The sequence below is a fragment of the Pseudozyma hubeiensis genome (assembly GCF_000403515.1).
Source record: "Pseudozyma hubeiensis SY62 DNA, scaffold: PHS69, whole genome shotgun sequence".
NCBI lineage: Eukaryota > Fungi > Basidiomycota > Ustilaginomycetes > Ustilaginales > Ustilaginaceae > Pseudozyma > Pseudozyma hubeiensis.
In genome coordinates this window covers 318,270-334,051 of record NW_012133851.1, presented here as the reverse complement: position 1 = coordinate 334,051, position 15,782 = coordinate 318,270, and the positions used below count along the sequence as shown (strand labels likewise).

At 57.0% G+C, this 15,782-nt stretch overlaps 10 protein-coding genes across 10 annotated transcripts; 4 read left to right on the top strand and 6 right to left on the bottom strand.

Annotated features, from left to right (window-relative positions):
- Positions 1–245: 245 nt before the first annotated feature.
- On the bottom strand, positions 246–1,418 carry PHSY_007352 (hypothetical protein; the record flags this gene model as incomplete). The annotated part of the gene is made up of 1 exon (XM_012337946.1): positions 246–1,418. One exon carries the CDS (start codon positions 1,416–1,418, stop codon positions 246–248), a length of 1,173 nt encoding a protein of 390 aa, XP_012193336.1.
- A 196-nt stretch (positions 1,419–1,614) lies between these two features.
- On the top strand, positions 1,615–4,077 carry PHSY_007351 (cystathionine gamma-synthase; the record flags this gene model as incomplete). The annotated part of the gene is made up of 1 exon (XM_012337945.1): positions 1,615–4,077. One exon carries the CDS (start codon positions 1,615–1,617, stop codon positions 4,075–4,077), a length of 2,463 nt encoding a protein of 820 aa, XP_012193335.1.
- Positions 4,078–4,169: 92 nt separating this feature from the next.
- Positions 4,170–5,567, bottom strand: PHSY_007350 (hypothetical protein; the record flags this gene model as incomplete). Its single annotated transcript, XM_012337944.1, has 3 exons — positions 4,170–4,446; positions 4,528–5,036; positions 5,178–5,567. The coding sequence occupies 3 exons, from the start codon at positions 5,565–5,567 to the stop codon at positions 4,170–4,172; spliced, it is 1,176 nt and encodes a 391-aa protein (XP_012193334.1).
- Positions 5,568–5,754: 187 nt separating this feature from the next.
- Positions 5,755–6,805, top strand: PHSY_007349 (hypothetical protein; the record flags this gene model as incomplete). The annotated part of the gene is made up of 2 exons (XM_012337943.1): positions 5,755–6,111; positions 6,194–6,805. 2 exons carry the CDS (start codon positions 5,755–5,757, stop codon positions 6,803–6,805), a joined length of 969 nt encoding a protein of 322 aa, XP_012193333.1.
- A 114-nt stretch (positions 6,806–6,919) lies between these two features.
- Positions 6,920–8,551, bottom strand: PHSY_007348 (carbamoyl-phosphate synthase, small subunit; the record flags this gene model as incomplete). The annotated part of the gene is made up of 1 exon (XM_012337942.1): positions 6,920–8,551. One exon carries the CDS (start codon positions 8,549–8,551, stop codon positions 6,920–6,922), a length of 1,632 nt encoding a protein of 543 aa, XP_012193332.1.
- A 53-nt stretch (positions 8,552–8,604) lies between these two features.
- Positions 8,605–8,832, bottom strand: PHSY_007347 (hypothetical protein; the record flags this gene model as incomplete). Its single annotated transcript, XM_012337941.1, has 1 exon — positions 8,605–8,832. One exon carries the CDS (start codon positions 8,830–8,832, stop codon positions 8,605–8,607), a length of 228 nt encoding a protein of 75 aa, XP_012193331.1.
- Positions 8,833–9,024: 192 nt separating this feature from the next.
- Positions 9,025–9,987, bottom strand: PHSY_007346 (phosphoglycerate mutase; the record flags this gene model as incomplete). The annotated part of the gene is made up of 1 exon (XM_012337940.1): positions 9,025–9,987. The coding sequence occupies one exon, from the start codon at positions 9,985–9,987 to the stop codon at positions 9,025–9,027; it is 963 nt and encodes a 320-aa protein (XP_012193330.1).
- Positions 9,988–10,599: 612 nt separating this feature from the next.
- Positions 10,600–12,396, top strand: PHSY_007345 (zinc finger containing protein; the record flags this gene model as incomplete). The annotated part of the gene is made up of 1 exon (XM_012337939.1): positions 10,600–12,396. One exon carries the CDS (start codon positions 10,600–10,602, stop codon positions 12,394–12,396), a length of 1,797 nt encoding a protein of 598 aa, XP_012193329.1.
- A 79-nt stretch (positions 12,397–12,475) lies between these two features.
- PHSY_007344 (hypothetical protein) lies at positions 12,476–13,126 on the bottom strand (the record flags this gene model as incomplete). The annotated part of the gene is made up of 1 exon (XM_012337938.1): positions 12,476–13,126. One exon carries the CDS (start codon positions 13,124–13,126, stop codon positions 12,476–12,478), a length of 651 nt encoding a protein of 216 aa, XP_012193328.1.
- Positions 13,127–14,165: 1,039 nt separating this feature from the next.
- PHSY_007343 (aldehyde dehydrogenase) lies at positions 14,166–15,704 on the top strand (the record flags this gene model as incomplete). The annotated part of the gene is made up of 1 exon (XM_012337937.1): positions 14,166–15,704. One exon carries the CDS (start codon positions 14,166–14,168, stop codon positions 15,702–15,704), a length of 1,539 nt encoding a protein of 512 aa, XP_012193327.1.
- Between the last annotated feature and the right edge of the window lie 78 nt (positions 15,705–15,782).

The window sequence follows — 15,782 nt, the reverse complement described above, 5'->3', positions numbered from 1 at the left end:
GGGTTGGGAAGTTTTAGTTAGACGTGATGGAAAAGAATCGTTTGTACTCTCTGCACCACTGCCTTGCAAATTGCATTTCGGATCGGATCTCATTCCCTCAACCAGCTTGCGACATCTCAAGCTAAGATCACAGATACGAATGAAGTCACGCTGGCAGTCTCCACAAGTATGCGAATGTTAACCATCTATTAAGCCGATAAACCATGATGTGCGTGTGAACAAAGTATTTCCTTGCAGGCGGCCCCTCAATCCACCAGCTCCCTGATCCTATCGATCACGTCTCCATACGCCTTCGTCGCCGGGCTATCCGGGTATTCGTCGCAGAAGCTAACACCCAAATCGCAACTCTTCCCGATCCTCGGATCCAACGGTATGCTTCCCAAGAACGTCAACCCTAGCTCCTCGCACAGCGCCTTTGCACCACCGGTGCTCGGGTAGAAGATCTCGCTGTAGCCCGTGCAGCTCGGACACACGAACCCGGCCATATTCTCGACGATCCCCAGGATGGGTACATCCATCTTACGACAGAACGAGATCTCTTTGCGTACGTCTTGCAGCGATACCTCTTGCGGTGTTGTGAGGAGGATGGCGCCGGTGATACCTGACTGTTTGAGGTAGGAGACGATGGAGAGGTGTTCGTCGGATGTACCTGGAGGTGTGTCGATGAGCATGTAGTCGATCAGTGGTGATGGTGATGCAGACTGGGAGGAGTCCGGTTGAAGTTTGTTTTGCTCCTGCTCTTCTTCTTCTTCTTCGAGCCCTGCGGTCCAGTCGACGTCCTTGAGGAACTGCTTGATGAGACCGTTCTTCTTTGGACCCCTCCAGATGACGGCGGATGAAGCGGATGGTAGGAGGAAGCCGATGCTCATCGCGCAGAGGTTGTCAGAGACGTAGACGGGTGACCAACCCTGCGATGTCGAATGGATGCTCTGCCCTGCCAGACCCAGAATGGTAGGGATCGAAGGTCCGCAAATATCAATGTCCATGATGGCGACCTGCTTCTCTGCTTCCTCTTTTTGCGCTGAACTACCGTTCGTCGCATGCTTGATATCCTCTTCTTCATCCTCGAAATGTCCTGAGAACCTCGAACTGAACGCCCACCCCAGTTGCGCAGTAAACGTGCTCTTGCCAACCCCACCTTTACCGGACATGATCAAGATCTTGTGCTTGATCCTCGACATTCTCTGCTGGATGAGCGGTAGATCCGGATCTGGTCCCTTGGGCGCGGATGCACAAGCATCTTGGTTCGGACAGCCTGCGCAGGCATCTGCTTTGCCTGCCTGTTCCGACTCGGTTCCGGGACAGTGTTCGGGTGCGTTCTCGGGGACTTGGTCCGGCAGCGCACGGGCGATCGACTCGGCGGGTAGCGCTGTGGAGGTGAGCGCGGGTTGCGGTGGTGGCTGCTGTACCGCAAGCATCTTGTTGCCGATGTGAAAGGTGATGGTGGTGATGGTTGGTGGTGGCAGATGGTGGCAAAGTGACTCGGTAATCTAGAATTTGTGCGAGGCTCAGCGACGGTTATCTCCGCTCCACTATCAACTTTTTGGTTAGTCGATGTCGTACGCCACGAACTAACATCAGTGAGTTTTCCGACGTACGACAAGAAGAAAGCGGATGTTCCGAGATTTCCATGTGAGTCACTTTGAGCAGCGTCGTGTGGTGCAGTGCCCGGTTCACCAACACAGTATCATCTTCGCCGCCACACTTCCCAACACCATCATCTCGTCATTCTGGCTCCGAAACATGCAGTTGGCTACACCAGTACCGCTTCCGAAGGCGCCTGCGCCCTCCAGCGGAGCAGCAGCATCCAAAAAGGACTATGACGTCGGCACCTCCATCCCCGCCAACCTCGACCATGCCGTCTCGGTGTCTCTCCCTCTGTGGAGCGACAACATCGACTACGAAGAGGGTCGCCTCTCCAAATCCATGGAGACCGGCTATCCTCGTTTCTTCATCCATCGTACCATTCAGCAACTCGCCAGCTTGCTCTGCAGGAAGTTTGCCAAGCCCAACGAGGACTGCATCCTCTTTCCCTCGGCAAGGATTGCTGAACGGTGTCGTGACTTTATGCGCTCCCAGTCCAAGAGCGCACAGCCACTACCTATCCGTATCGTCCGCTTCTCGATGCTAGAGCATTCCGTGCCCAATGCAAGCGGTACGAATGCGAACAACTCGAGCTCCAGCACCGCAGAACACGTTTCCGACCAACTCGAAACCAACCATTTCCAGGCGTCCAGTACAACCGCACACTACATCTTCATTGTCTTCTTCCCACAAGACGTCTTTTCACTCGCAAAGACCTACTGGCAGCACACTGGTGACGGAATCTCGAGCAGGCAGGCCGAACGCTGCCTTTCGCTGTTGGAGCAGTCGAAGAGTGGCGCTGCAGAGCAGGATATCACGAGCAAGCCCGCGGATACTTCGACCAACGAAGCTGTTCCGACCGCCAGCCTGTCCGCTTCGAACGACGACATGTACAAGAAGCCTTCCTCCACCGCTTCGGCGGGAAAACGATTCTACAACCGCTACGCCCGCACCAACAGCTCCGCTGGCACCGTCCTCGCCTCCACCAACACTGCTACGCCTTCGCCCACCTCCAGCCTGCCACAGACACCTTCCAGCAGCGGCATCCTCCAACGTCCCTCCACCGCAGACAACGACGATGCTCTCTCCGCAAGTGTCTCCAGTCTGTCCGGTGTCACTCCTGCCACCGCCACTCCCAACGGCCAGGACACTTCCGAAAACGCGTCGTCCGACCTCGTCACCTATGTCGAAGAACGCTACGGTCGCAACCTCCCACTCACATCCGCCCCCTCGGCCAAGCTCGCTCTGCGTCGTCGTATCGCCGGGACTCTGCTCTCGGATCGCAACGAGCACTCGGCTACCGAGACGCCGGGGGATCAGGTCGGTGAGACGGGTCGAACGGGCACAGGCGTCACCGAAGACGACGTCTTCCTCTTCCCCTGCGGAATGAGTGCCATCTTCCACGCCCATCAGCTGGCCATGCGTGCGGCACCGCAGCTGACCTCCGATTTGCAACCACGTCAGGTTGGGAAAAGTGTTTGTTTCGGGTTCCCGTACACCGACACCCTCAAGATCCTGCAAAAGTTCGGTCCTGGTTGTCACTTTTACGGTCTCGGCGTCGACTCCGATCTGGACTCGCTGGAACAACTGCTCGAGTCTCAATTGCAGGATCCAACCACACCACCGATCCTCTCGCTATTCTGCGAATTCCCGTCGAACCCACTGCTGCGCTCACCCAACCTTCCACGCATCCGATCCCTCGCCGACCGTTACAACTTCCTCGTCGTAGTCGACGAGACCATCGGCAACTTTGTCAACGTCGAAGTGCTACCTTACGCCGACATCCTCGTCTCTTCCCTCACCAAGGTGTTTTCGGGGGACGCCAACGTCATGGGAGGAAGTATGGTCCTCAACCCACACTCGCGTCACTACACCACGCTTCTCTCTACCCTGAAATCCTACTACGAAGACACGTACTTTGACGAAGACGCCATCTTTATGGAGCGCAACTCGCGCGACTTCATCCGACGCATCGTCAAGATCGACAGCAACACTCGGGCGGTCACCTCGATGCTCTTCGCCGAACAGCAGGGTCACGGTCGCTTCCCCGGTGTGGTCAAGAATCTGTTCTATCCAAAGTACCAGACCAAGGCGAACTACGACGTGTGCAGGAGGAAGGTCGCCTTCACCTCGCCCGGCGGCGGGGGCGGCGGGGAGATGGCGTCGAGCAAAGAGGAGGACGCTTCGGGAGGCGGGTATGGCGGTCTCTTTTCGATTACGTTCCACAACGAGGCGTCGAGCAAGGCGTTCTACGACTCGTTGCAGTGCGCCAAAGGTCCCAGTCTGGGTACCAATCTGACGCTAGCTAGTCCATACACCATCCTGGCGCATTACACGGAGCTCGACTGGGCAGCAGAGTTCGGCGTCGAGAGAGGCCTGGTCAGGGTCTCGGTGGGGTTGGAGGACGAGGCGTTTTTGGTGAAGATGTTCGGCGAGAGTCTGGCGTGTGCGGCCAAGGCGAATGCTGCTCATATCGCCGCCGCGCAAAAGTGAATCATCCCCTTCGCAAATTACACCTGTTCTAAAGACTTTACAAAGAGACTAGCGACCGAACCTCGTGTGCGTGTTTTGAGGGTCGGGGGAGGCTACTTCTTGCTGCTGCTGCTGCTGCTGCTGGAAGACTTGAGTCTCGGCTTACACTCGTTCCAAGCATTGCACTTGATCACGAGCTCCACTTTAACCTCGTCGCCATCGCGCAGCTCGCTGCTCCCCGTCGCGACCAGCAACAAGCTCCCAGATGGATCGAACGCACCTGCCGTGACGCAGGATGACAATTTTGGGTACTGCCGGATGCGTTTCTTGGCGGCGGCGTCCCATACGCTGACGATCGAGTCTCCGCCCAGGCTTGCGAACGTTCCGTGTCTGTTTTCAGAGAGGGGAGGATGTCAGTTGTGAGCTGTGTGTTCGTGTGGGTTGAATAGCTGATGGGCGGGGAAAACGTACCTGGGATGAAACGCGATCCCATGAACGGGAAAGACCACATCGTACGGCTTCTCCATCTCTTCCTCCCCCTCGATCCCCATATCATCCACCTCCTGCCCTTCTTTAATTGTCTCCCTGTGACACTTGAACGCATACTTGCCGCTCTGAACCGCCTCGCTGGTATCGAAGAACTCAACGGCGATCCTCCCCTCTATGCTCGACATCGCATACCCGTCGCCCGCGGGCATGCACCGCAGATCCCTCGCCATGAACTTGAGCGAACTCTCCCTCCTCTGATCCGGTGCCCAGTCTCGTGCTTTGACCTCCTGACCGGATCGTTCCTTGTCGATCGTACGGCGGAGGGGGAGCAGGTCGTAGACGTGCACGTGACGTCCTGCCATAGCTACGACGAGGCGTGGGGTTGAGTCGCGTTTTGTGGGGATGCCTGGTTTGCTTGCAGAGTAGATCTTTTCGTCGGAACCGACGGCTTGTGCGAACGGCGGCGAGACGTCCATCGCTAGCACCTTGTCCTGCATTTTAAGCTTTTTCAACAACCTCCCACCCACACCACCACCACCACCTTGCTCATCAACCTCCCAGAAACACACGCTGCGATCAGCAGATCCGCTGATCAACATCCGCGAAAACCCACACCACCTCACCCTCGTTACCGTATCCTCGTGTTTCCCCAGGATCAGCGTCTTGCCGGTGGAAAGGTCCAGCAGTCGAATACGTCGATCCACCGAAGCAGAGGCTGCGAGGGTGGGGGTGATGTAGCAGACGTCGAGGACGGGTGCTTCGTGCGGGAAGGTTTGGATCTTCCTGATGGCGGATGTGGATGAGATTTGGGCAGTGTCGATGGTGTAGTGGTGGACGTGATGGTCCCAACTGGAGACGAGGAGAGAGGTGGTGGATGCGGGTGTCGGGGAGAAGACGACAGCTGATGCGTTGGAGTGCGGTGGATCTGGGAGGGTCAGATCGGGGGCGGAGGAAGCAGAAGCGGACGATGACGATGCTGCTGGTGCAGCGGGCGATGATCGGGACGATGTTGGCCGTGACATTGTTGAGCGATGGTGGTGATGAGCGTAGGGAGGGATGGTGTTGGGGTTGGAGGATGATGGTGTTGGTCTTTCGAGACGCGTCGAATCGATGGGAAATTTCGACGACTAATGTCAATGTTACAGCGCAGATGTGTTGGCATCAAAAATGGCACCCGACTTCCGGGTTTGACGTTGCACCAAGAAGATCATGTTGCTTCTGCGTACGACGTTGACAGCTTTCTCAACGCTATCATCAACGACGCTCACATCTTACTATCAGAATGAGGCCACCATATCAGACAGCGTCTTCGCTGAGAGCGGCCGCACGTCACTTCACAGCAGGGCAATCCTTGATCGCAGCATCGTCAGCGACACCAGCATCATCTGTTCCTCGCCTTACATCATCATCCCTCGCTACCTTCAATTCCATTCCCCACAAAACACTGTTCCCCACCACAACCGCAAGGCTCGCATCCTCTTCATCATCATCGCCGTCATCGTCTTCCTCTTCTTCCGCATCATCTCCTGCCGGACCCCCAACCTCGAAAGGTCCGATCCGGGACGAGTCGATCATCCCGCTTTCACCGCTCGTGCGCCTGGTCGATCCGAAAACCGGCTCGCTCGCTGGACCTTTCCCCACGCGTCAGATCCTGTCCAAACTCGATCGCACCAAGTTCTTCCTGCAACAAGTCGCACCCGCCCAACCGTCGCGCACCACCGTCCCCTACGACCCCTCGTCCCCACCCGCTCACCCCGTCGATCCATCGCTGCTCGTCCAGTACGCGATCTGCAAACTCATCGACAAAAAAGAAGAATTCGATCGACTGCGCAACCTCAAACGCAAATCTCAAGAAACCTCTTCCTCCACATCGAGCGCTACCAGTAGTAGCGGCGGAAGTTCCAGCAAAGAAGTCCAGCTCACCTGGAGCGTAAGCCCCAACGATCTAAGCCACAAACTCGGCAAAGCCAAGAAGGAGCTCCTCAAAGGCGCCAGGATCAACGTCGTGATCTCGACCAAACCAGGGGGGAGGAAGTATATCAAAGGGTTGAATTTGGAGGTGGACGAGAAGAGACAGAGGTTGTTGGACGATGTCGAGGTGTTTTTGTGCACGGAGAAGGAGGAGAAGAGACAGGAGGTGGCAGTAGAGACAGAGGCAGAGACAGCAGCAGAGGTCAGGATCGCAAGGAGACTGGGAGAGGTGGACTGGCAAAGAGGTGGATCGGCAGCTGTAATGTCTTTCGAGTGTTTTAGACGGTAGACATTTGCTCATTCGCTCATTCGCTCAATCGTCAAGCTCTTGCAACCGCAATAGTACCAAAGAACCACATTCTATTCGTTATCACCAGTATGGGAAAAAGGAGAGAATCACCTCTTACAACCACTCGATCGTCGCCGGCGGCTTGCTCGAGATATCGAGCACCACTCTGTTGACGCCCTGCACCTCGTTGGTGATCCTGTTGCTGACCTTGCTCAAGAACTCGGCGGGGAAGGGGTACCAGGTGGCGGTCATAAAGTCGGTAGTGGCAGCTGCTCGGAGCGCGATCACCTGGTCGTAGGTCCTCTTGTCGCCCTGGACACCGACTGCTCGGACGGGGAGCAGGACGGCGAACGCCTGCGAGATCTGATCGTACAACCCGGCGGCTCGGATCTCTTCGATGTAGATGCTGTCGGCGTGCTGGAGGATCTTGACCTGTTCGCGGGTGACGGGACCCAAGATTCGGATCGCCAGACCAGGTCCCGGGAAGGGGTGACGTCCGACCAGGTGCGCCGGGATGCCGAGCAGTCGACCCAACGCGCGAACTTCGTCCTTGAACAGCTCGCGCAGCGGCTCGATCAGTTTGAGCTTCATATCCTCCAACAGACCGCCGACGTTGTGGTGCGTCTTGATGGTGGCCGAGGGACCCTTGAACGAGATGCTCTCGATGACATCCGGGTACAAGGTTCCCTGGAGCAGATACTCGAACTTGCCCTTTGCCTCCTGCGATTTCCCAGCAGCCAACGCCGCCGCCTCCTCCTCCTCGGCCTCCTTCTCGAGCTTGGCGACCTCGGCTTCGAACACGTGGATGAAGGTGTTGCCGATGATCTTTCGCTTCTGCTCCGGATCCTCGACATCCTTCAACTTGGACAGGAACTGTTCGGAAGCATCGACCACGGTCAAGTTGACGCCGAGATCCTTGCTGAGCATGTCGTACACCTGCGCGGCTTCGTTGGTGCGCAGCACACCGTTGTCGACCATGACGGCGTGGAAACGATCACCGATGGCCTCGTGCATGAGCTTGGCAGCGACCGAAGAGTCGACACCGCCCGAGATGGCGCCGAGCACCTGACCCTTGGGACCGACGATCTCGCGGATGCGCTTGATCTCCTTGTCGATGAACGTCGACATGGTCCAGTCGCGTCGGCAGGCGCAGATGTCGACGAAGCTGTCGAACAGCTCGACGCCGCGCAGAGAGTGGGTCACTTCGGGGTGGAACTGTACGCCGTAGATGGGCTTGCTCTTGTGAGCCATGGCGGCGAAGGGGGCGGTGGGGGTCTTGCCGATCACGACGAAGTCTTCGGGAGCCTTGGAGAGCTGGTCGCCGTGCGACATCCAGACCTGAACGCTGCCCTCCCAGTTCTTGAAGAGCGCATCGAGGTGAGGCACACCATGCTTGACCACCTCGACCATCGCATGGCCGTACTCGCGCTTGTCATGCGGGTCGACCTTACCGCCGTGGTTCCATGCGATCTCCTGCAGACCATAACAGATTCCGAGAACGGGTACGCCAGCAGTGAAGACGTCAGGGTCGACTCGAGGGGCCACCTCGTCGTACACCGAGTAGGGCGAACCGGAGAGGATGATACCCTTGGGCGTCCAGTCGAGATCCTTGATCTTCTGAGTGCAGGGGAGCATCTCGCAGTAGACGTTGAGTTCACGGCATCGTCGGGTGATGAGGTGCGAGTACTGCGAGCCAAAGTCGAGGATGAGGATCGAGTCGTACTGCGAGTGAATGGCCTCGGTCATGATGGGCGATGTGATGCAGGGGGAGTTGAGGTTGGGAAACGGCCGACAGGATTCTATCGGAAGAAGCGAGAGGATGTGTCGGACGATGTCCAAGAAAGAGAAGAAGCAAAGCAACGCTGAGCGTCGTCGTCGTATCTCTTTTCTGCGTTGCTATCACCACGAAAAGCGAGCAGAGCAAAAGAAGGGTCCAGCACTTCAGCCGTCAGAACCTTGATCTTTCTTCCAAACTTTTTTTTGCAACTAACAAATTTTGAGTGCATACGCTTCTGTGACTCTACCATCAACAGAGCGTGTCGCGCAGATTCGTTTCTCGGGTTTACATTGTGAGATCGAGCGATACTTTCTCTACACGCCATTTTTTGGGATTCGAGCTGTCTCGTTCAGCACAGCAGCTGCGGCTTTCTAGCAAGCCTCACAGATCTCTGTCAAGGAGCTGTTGAACGATGGTACTACATGTACAGTCGGCCAGGCAGCTACATCTTGCGCTTCTTGGTGGGTGATGCCTCTTGCTCTTCTTTCGCCGGCTTGGCAAAGAAAGAGCTGAGCTTGGTCTGCTTGCTATCGAAGGCTCCTCGGCCTATCCCTCCCTTTTGCCGTTTGACATGTTCCAGGTGACGGATATCGTTTGCTTTGAACAGTTCTGTCACAGGTCTCGTCGTGACAGCCTCTGGTGTTCTTGGGTGAACTTTGAGACTGAACATACCCGTGTTGGCAGCGAACGGCAAGTAGGTTGGCTGACCCATTGCCTGCGTGATGGTGGTCGGAGGATGTGCCGACAGGAAGGTCGAGATCCACATTCCGTGGGAGACCAAGACGATATGCGGTACTGATGTGGGGTCTGCCTCAGATGAAGGTGAAAAGCCCAGAACAGAGGCAGCATTGAGCCACTCTAGACCTACTTTGTAGACTCTGGCTGCAAAGTCGGTGCGAGACTCGCCATTGCCGTGACCTTTGGGAAAGCCGGCTACATGGACACCACCTCGCGTCGACTCTTTCCATCCGAAATCCTTCTCCTTCAGGCCAGGATCAATTACCAACGGCAGGCCTGGCTTCGAATGCAAGTCGGAAGCGAGCGTGGCTCTAGATCCTTCTGCGATCGCATCCTCGGAGATACCGGCGCTCTGTTGTTCGGTTGACGTGCAAGCTCGGTGGACAGCCTCCGCGGTCTTTCGTGCCCTGCCGATAGGACTGCAGACGATCAGTGTCGGCGGAGGTAGATCGAGTTTCGATACGACAGCTTCTTTCACGAATTTGACATCATCTGCAGCACCTTGCGCTGTGACGGTCCGAGTGGTGGACCACGTCCGTGCTAGCGCATCGATCTGAGCTTGGCCGAATACGGTGACGGGCGAATCGGTGACGCCTTGGAGGAGGCGGTTGAGGTTGCCTGTCGTTTCGGCATGTCGAATGAGCGTCAGGATGGCATATTGCTGCATGCCCGATTCGCTCGAAGCAACTGACGTTGATCAATGGTGTTGGGAGGGTTCGAGTGAGAGTGTCACTGGCTGGCAGTAGGACGTTGATTATGCATGTGCTGTAATGCTGCCTTTCTTTTTTTGGCACACAGACCTCCACTTTTTGTGGGATGTCGTGCTGCTCGGCTGAGCGAAATGAGAGCCTAATTTCACGCTATGGACAGGCAGCACAGCACGGAACTCGTGGGCGAGGCGGGATGCGGCCTGGCAGCTCGCTTGATACAGCCTCAGCACCCACGATTAGGAGCTTGTCACTTTACTGTATCATCACCCAACTTCCCCTTGCTCATCCACCATCAAGCTACTGCCCTTCCGATCACGCACTGAGTCACGCATCAGATCGTCTTCCCTCGCATTGCTTTGGTTGCCTCGCAGTGTCAGCGCGTTTGCGCAACCCCGCTATCCCGGAGCTGTGACGCCCGCCGCTGTTGACGATTCGATATCAACCTCACTCAACGGATTGGCGGCACACAAGAGTGAACACGCTCCGAGATGGATCCATCATCGTCAAGCCCAGGCGGCGGCGGAGACGGCGCGAACTCCGGAAGGCAGCCATCCACCTCCGTCAACCAGATGGCATTCTGCCACGAGTGCGGCATCGAGATTCGCCCACTCATGACCCCTGATCCCACCTGCCCACGCTGCAATGGCCAATTCGTCGAGATCATCGACGAGAGCTCAGCTTCTACCTTTCTCCACGAAGATGACGACGATGAAGCTAGTCCCTTCAACAATCCATTTGCACCTCTCCCTGCCCACGCATTTCCTGGTCCACAGGGCGGAGGTGGACTTCTCAACCAGCTGTTCACCGCCATGGCTGCTGGCTCACAGCGCAATTCACAAGGTCCTGCATCGCCCAACTCAAACAGGAGGACATATACGACAGGTGGTGAAAGCACCGACCGCAGTCAGGATGCTTCATCAACCACTCGATCTGGCACAACATCATTCGGACCCTTTGGTCTGCAGTGGAATGTTCAATATGGGACGGGTGGTGGTGACCCTTACCAAACGACTGCGCAGCATCAAGCGGATCAGAATCAGCGACAACAATCGCACGACGATCTTCACTCACCCCCGACACTGTCCAACTTTCTGCGCTTCGCATTTGGCGGGGCGGATTCCACCGATGATTCAGCCACAAGGCCCGACGCATATTTCCACGACGATGGCATGGGTGGTGCTGGCGGTGTCGCCGACGGGCGTCACTTCAATCACGACAATCGCGGCACGTACCATCAGCCTCCACAGTCGCCGAACAACGATCCAAGCGGTCGCAACACAGCAACAGGAGCCGGCCGTCCAAACAACGACTTGCCTCCGGAGCTGTCGGCGCTGCGGAATCTGTTCACAGGGCTGTTTGGCGAGCCAGGAGCGCAAGGCGGATCTCTGCTCGACATCTTGGCGGCGGGTGCACAGGGCGGGGCAGGAGGTGCTCGCGGTCAGTGGGGCGACTACGTCCTAGGTCAGCAGGGTCTGGACGACATTATCAGCCAGCTCATGGAGCAGACGCAGGGATCCAACGCTCCTCCGCCTGCAGCCGAAGACGTCATCGACAAGCTCGAGAGATTTACATTACAAGACAAGGCGAGGATTCAAAAGGCGCGGAATCAGGACTGCCCAACGTGCAAGGATGAATTTCTCCCTTCAGCGGAAGCGACGGCGGGAAGCGGGGACGACGCAGAGAAAGCCGCCGAGGAGGAGGAAGGCGAGGACGACCAGCAGCACGATCTCATCTCGATGCCGTGCGGGCACATCTTCCACGTTGACTGTCTTGTGCCGTGGTTGAGGCTGAACGGGACCTGCCCTGTTTGTAGGATCAGCATCGCCAAACCCAGGGAAGCTCAGGACGAGTCATCGAGCAGCAACGGCAATGCGGCACAGCAGCCGAACGCGGACGGCGGCAGCACTGCGGTGACGGGATCTGAAGCGGTCCCCGGAGGATGGCCAACACCGCCCGATCCTTTCACCGCGATGTTCAATCGCAGCTCAGGCCAAGGCGTCCAGGTTCCGCACGACTCTGCAGCCGCTTCGACGACGACGTTCCACCCGCAACCGCCGGCTAGCACGACGATCACATCGACGGTGTACACTTCGCCTGCTGCAGCCGCGGCACACACGGCAGGGGCGAATGGGCAGGTGATCAACAGCATCGTCTCGAGTCCGCCGATCGTGAGCGACCGAGAAGAGTATTTCGCCGAGCCTGCGTCGAGGGAGCAGGAGCAAGAGCATTCGGGACGTCGGGAGGATATGCGCGAGACACTCAGACGGGCTGCCGAGGCGAGGGCGAGGGGTGGAGGTGGAGAAGGCGATGGTGGTGGTGCGCAGAGGCAGAGGCGGGATTGGTTGGAGCCGGATGAGTTGGATTGAAGATGCAGTGGCACTACACACAGCCAGCATCACCGAGTGTGAAAAACAGGCAAATCGTTTGCAATTGACTCTTTTTGTTCTACTCGTCCTCTTCATCTCTTCTATATGCGACCATTGCATCGACTCTGTGAACGTGTGTTGAGAAACTCCTCAATCGAACCTGTTCTGCCTGACCTTCGGCGATGAGTCTTGCGTCCGAGTCGATCCATTCCGCGGGGGCTTCTGCGTCTTTATTTGTGTAAGCCAAGATTTGGAAAGCGCAGGGTTCGTCTAGGACGGGTAGGAAGGTGCAGGAGGCGGTGATTTGTTTAATGATGGCAGCGATTTCGGCTCTTACTTGAGCATCTGTTTTCTTTGGTTTGTCGGTGGTGGGGGTGGTTTCGTCGGGGAGAGGGGTGTTGATTACGTCTACGTCGAATTGCCATCGTTCGCGTGTTTCGCCGGAGTCCTTTTCGACGATCACGACGACGAGTCGTGTAACGTCGCCACGTTCGAGCCAGGTTTGGAGTTGGGACATGGCGGTGGAGAGGTATTCGATCAGGCCGTCGTCGGTGGTGGTGAGCATCTGCAGACCGTACTTTTTCACGGTTTTGAAGTCGTCCGAGGGGTAGATGCCGCGTTGGTAGAGGATGGATTGGACAGAGTAGTTGAAGAACTCGTGGACGAGCGCGGTGGAGCCTTTGAGCGTGAGGTGCGTGCGTGTCGCCGCTTGCGCTTGTGCCGTCGCCATGGTGATTCGGGATGTATGGGTGCTTGGGGCAGTGTGAGAGGGTGTGGTGCTGGGAGTATGACCGAGAGACGTAGAAGAGTTTATGAACTAGAGTTGTGACTGATCGATCGTGTTAGTCAGCGCTCGCTGCTGAGATCGGAGAGCGTGGGCGCTGGAGTTGAGATGATGTGTGATAGTGACGAAGCAAGATGATCAACCCTGGAGATCAACACCTGCAACCGTACAACTTTTACGATGCGCGCCGAAAGCATGAAAAGTAACACTTTCCACCGCCAAATACACACGGCCGTATCGGGTGTCGTGTCATTGGCATCACGTGTGTATATTTTGCAACGCTGTTAGAGCTTGACCATCCGCGTCGCCCTTTTTTTCTGAAGCCTGCCAACTGAACCTTATGGTGCTGTCGAACGGTGCAAGGTTAGACTCTGCGGACCTGAACGCCATCCGAGCAAGATGTCGGCTAAGCACTTCAATGAGCATGCTGTCAAAGCACTCTACCCCCAATCGCCGCTCTGATCGGCAAACAAGGGATGGCTTGGCTGAGCAAAGAGAGCACTAACCCGGGAGCGGAAGTCACGGCAAGCGGGCTGACTCGCCCTGTTTTGTCGGCTTTTCCTCATCTTTCGACATGCCAACGTCGCCACACAGTGCACGTTTACAAGCCTCGCTCTCCCCACCCGGCTCATCCGAGCCTAGCGTTTGGTTGTGTGGGGTTCAGTTAGCCTCAGAGTGACCGCCATTTCATTCAGGGTTGTTGACTACTGATTCGGCATTGACCCGTAAAGAGGCGAAAGTGCAGCCGAAGCAGCGTCACATGAGCCAGACCCTGAAGAGCGACAGAGAGTCAGCACGTCTGTGCATGCATTCATTCATCCATCCCCGCGCGCTTCCCGTTCGCTGTGTGTTTGCCGGCTATATATCTTATTCGCTCTATTGCCAGCTCCTTGGAGCACCATCCTCTTGCCTTTTCACCCGCCTTTCCTCCTTTCTTCTCACCACCTCACCACCATCCACACCGCTCCTCTCCTTCACCGCAACCATGGCTGCTACCAACGGCGACTCTGCCACCACCAACTTTATCAACCACTCAACCCTCCCTTGCATCGTCGACAATGCTCCCTTCACTCCATCCCACACCTACTCGGTCTACCGCACCGATCAACCCTCCACTTCCAGCCGCGACGTCACCCACAAAGTTCACAGCATCATCGCCTCCGATGTCGAGCACGTAGTCGCTTCCTCTCAAGCCGCCCTTCCCGGATGGCGCCAAACACCCGCCGCGCGTCGCCGCGAGATCCTTCTCAAGGCATGCTCGCTCCTTCTCGAGCGTGTTCCCGAGTATGCAGCCAACACTATGGAGGAGACCGTGCTCTCGCGTGGTATGGCTGGCTTTGAGCTCGCCGTGCTTGCTTCGGGTCATCTCCAGTCTGCCGCTGAGAGCGTCACCCACGCCCTCAAGAGCGAGATCTTGCCACCCGGCGACGACGGTGCCATGAAGATCGTCAAGCGTGAACCCTATGGAGTGGTGCTCGGCATCGCACCTTGGAACGCTCCCTTCATCCTTGGTCTGCGATCCATTCTCTACCCCATCGCTGCTGGTAACACTGCCATCCTCAAGACATCCGAGTTTGCTCCTCGCGTTCACCTTAGCGTTGCTCAGATCCTCATCGACGCCGGCCTTCCCAAGGGCGTCCTCAACGTCGTCCACGTCGACCCGGCCCATGCACCCGAAGTCACCGAAGCACTCATCGCCCACCCGCGCGTCCGCAAGGTCAACTTCACCGGCTCCACCCGCGTCGGTCGCATCATCGCCTCCACCGCCGCCAAGCACCTCAAACCCGTCGTCCTCGAACTCGGCGGCAAAGCCCCGCTCATCGTCCTCGAGGACGCCGACCTCGACCTCGCCGCCAACGGCATCCTCTTCGGTGGCTACCTCAACAGCAACCAGATCTGCATGGCCGTCAACAACATCCTCGTCCACAAATCCGTCGCTTCCAAGCTCGAATCTACGCTTCAGAGCCTGTTTAACGCGCATCGCGAGACTTTCACCGCAAAGCTCTCCCAAGGCATGGAGGACAAGCACGCACTTCGATCGCTCTTCACGGCTGCCTCTGCCGACCGACTTAAGGTGCTCTACGAGGATGCCGTCTCCAAAGGTGCTCAAGTCGTGGTCGGAGAGGCAGGCTTCGACGGCGCCCTCGTCCAACCCATCGTCCTCTCCCCCGTCAAACCCGACATGAAGATCTACACCGAAGAAACCTTCGGTCCCGTCCTCTCCCTCATCACCTTCGACTCGATCGACCAAGCCGTCGAAATCGCAAACACTCCCGAGTACGGTCTAGCTGCCAGCGTCTACACCAAGAACCACACGCTCGGTCTCCACGTCGCAGACAGGATCGATGCAGGGCAGGTGCACATCAACGCTCAACCCGTTCACGACGACCCCGTCATGCCCCACGGCGGCTGGAAGAGCAGCGGCTACGGCAGGTTCAACGGCGTCGAAGGCGTACGGGAGTTTACACAGACCAAAGGTATTACGGTGCAGGAAGGTCATGCTATGCCTTTCAGCTACGTCTAAAAGCCGATCTACACATGCCGAAGCTTTCAAGTCCAAGTTAAAATAGTGCAATTCCACACTCCCAGATACAATAAAAGG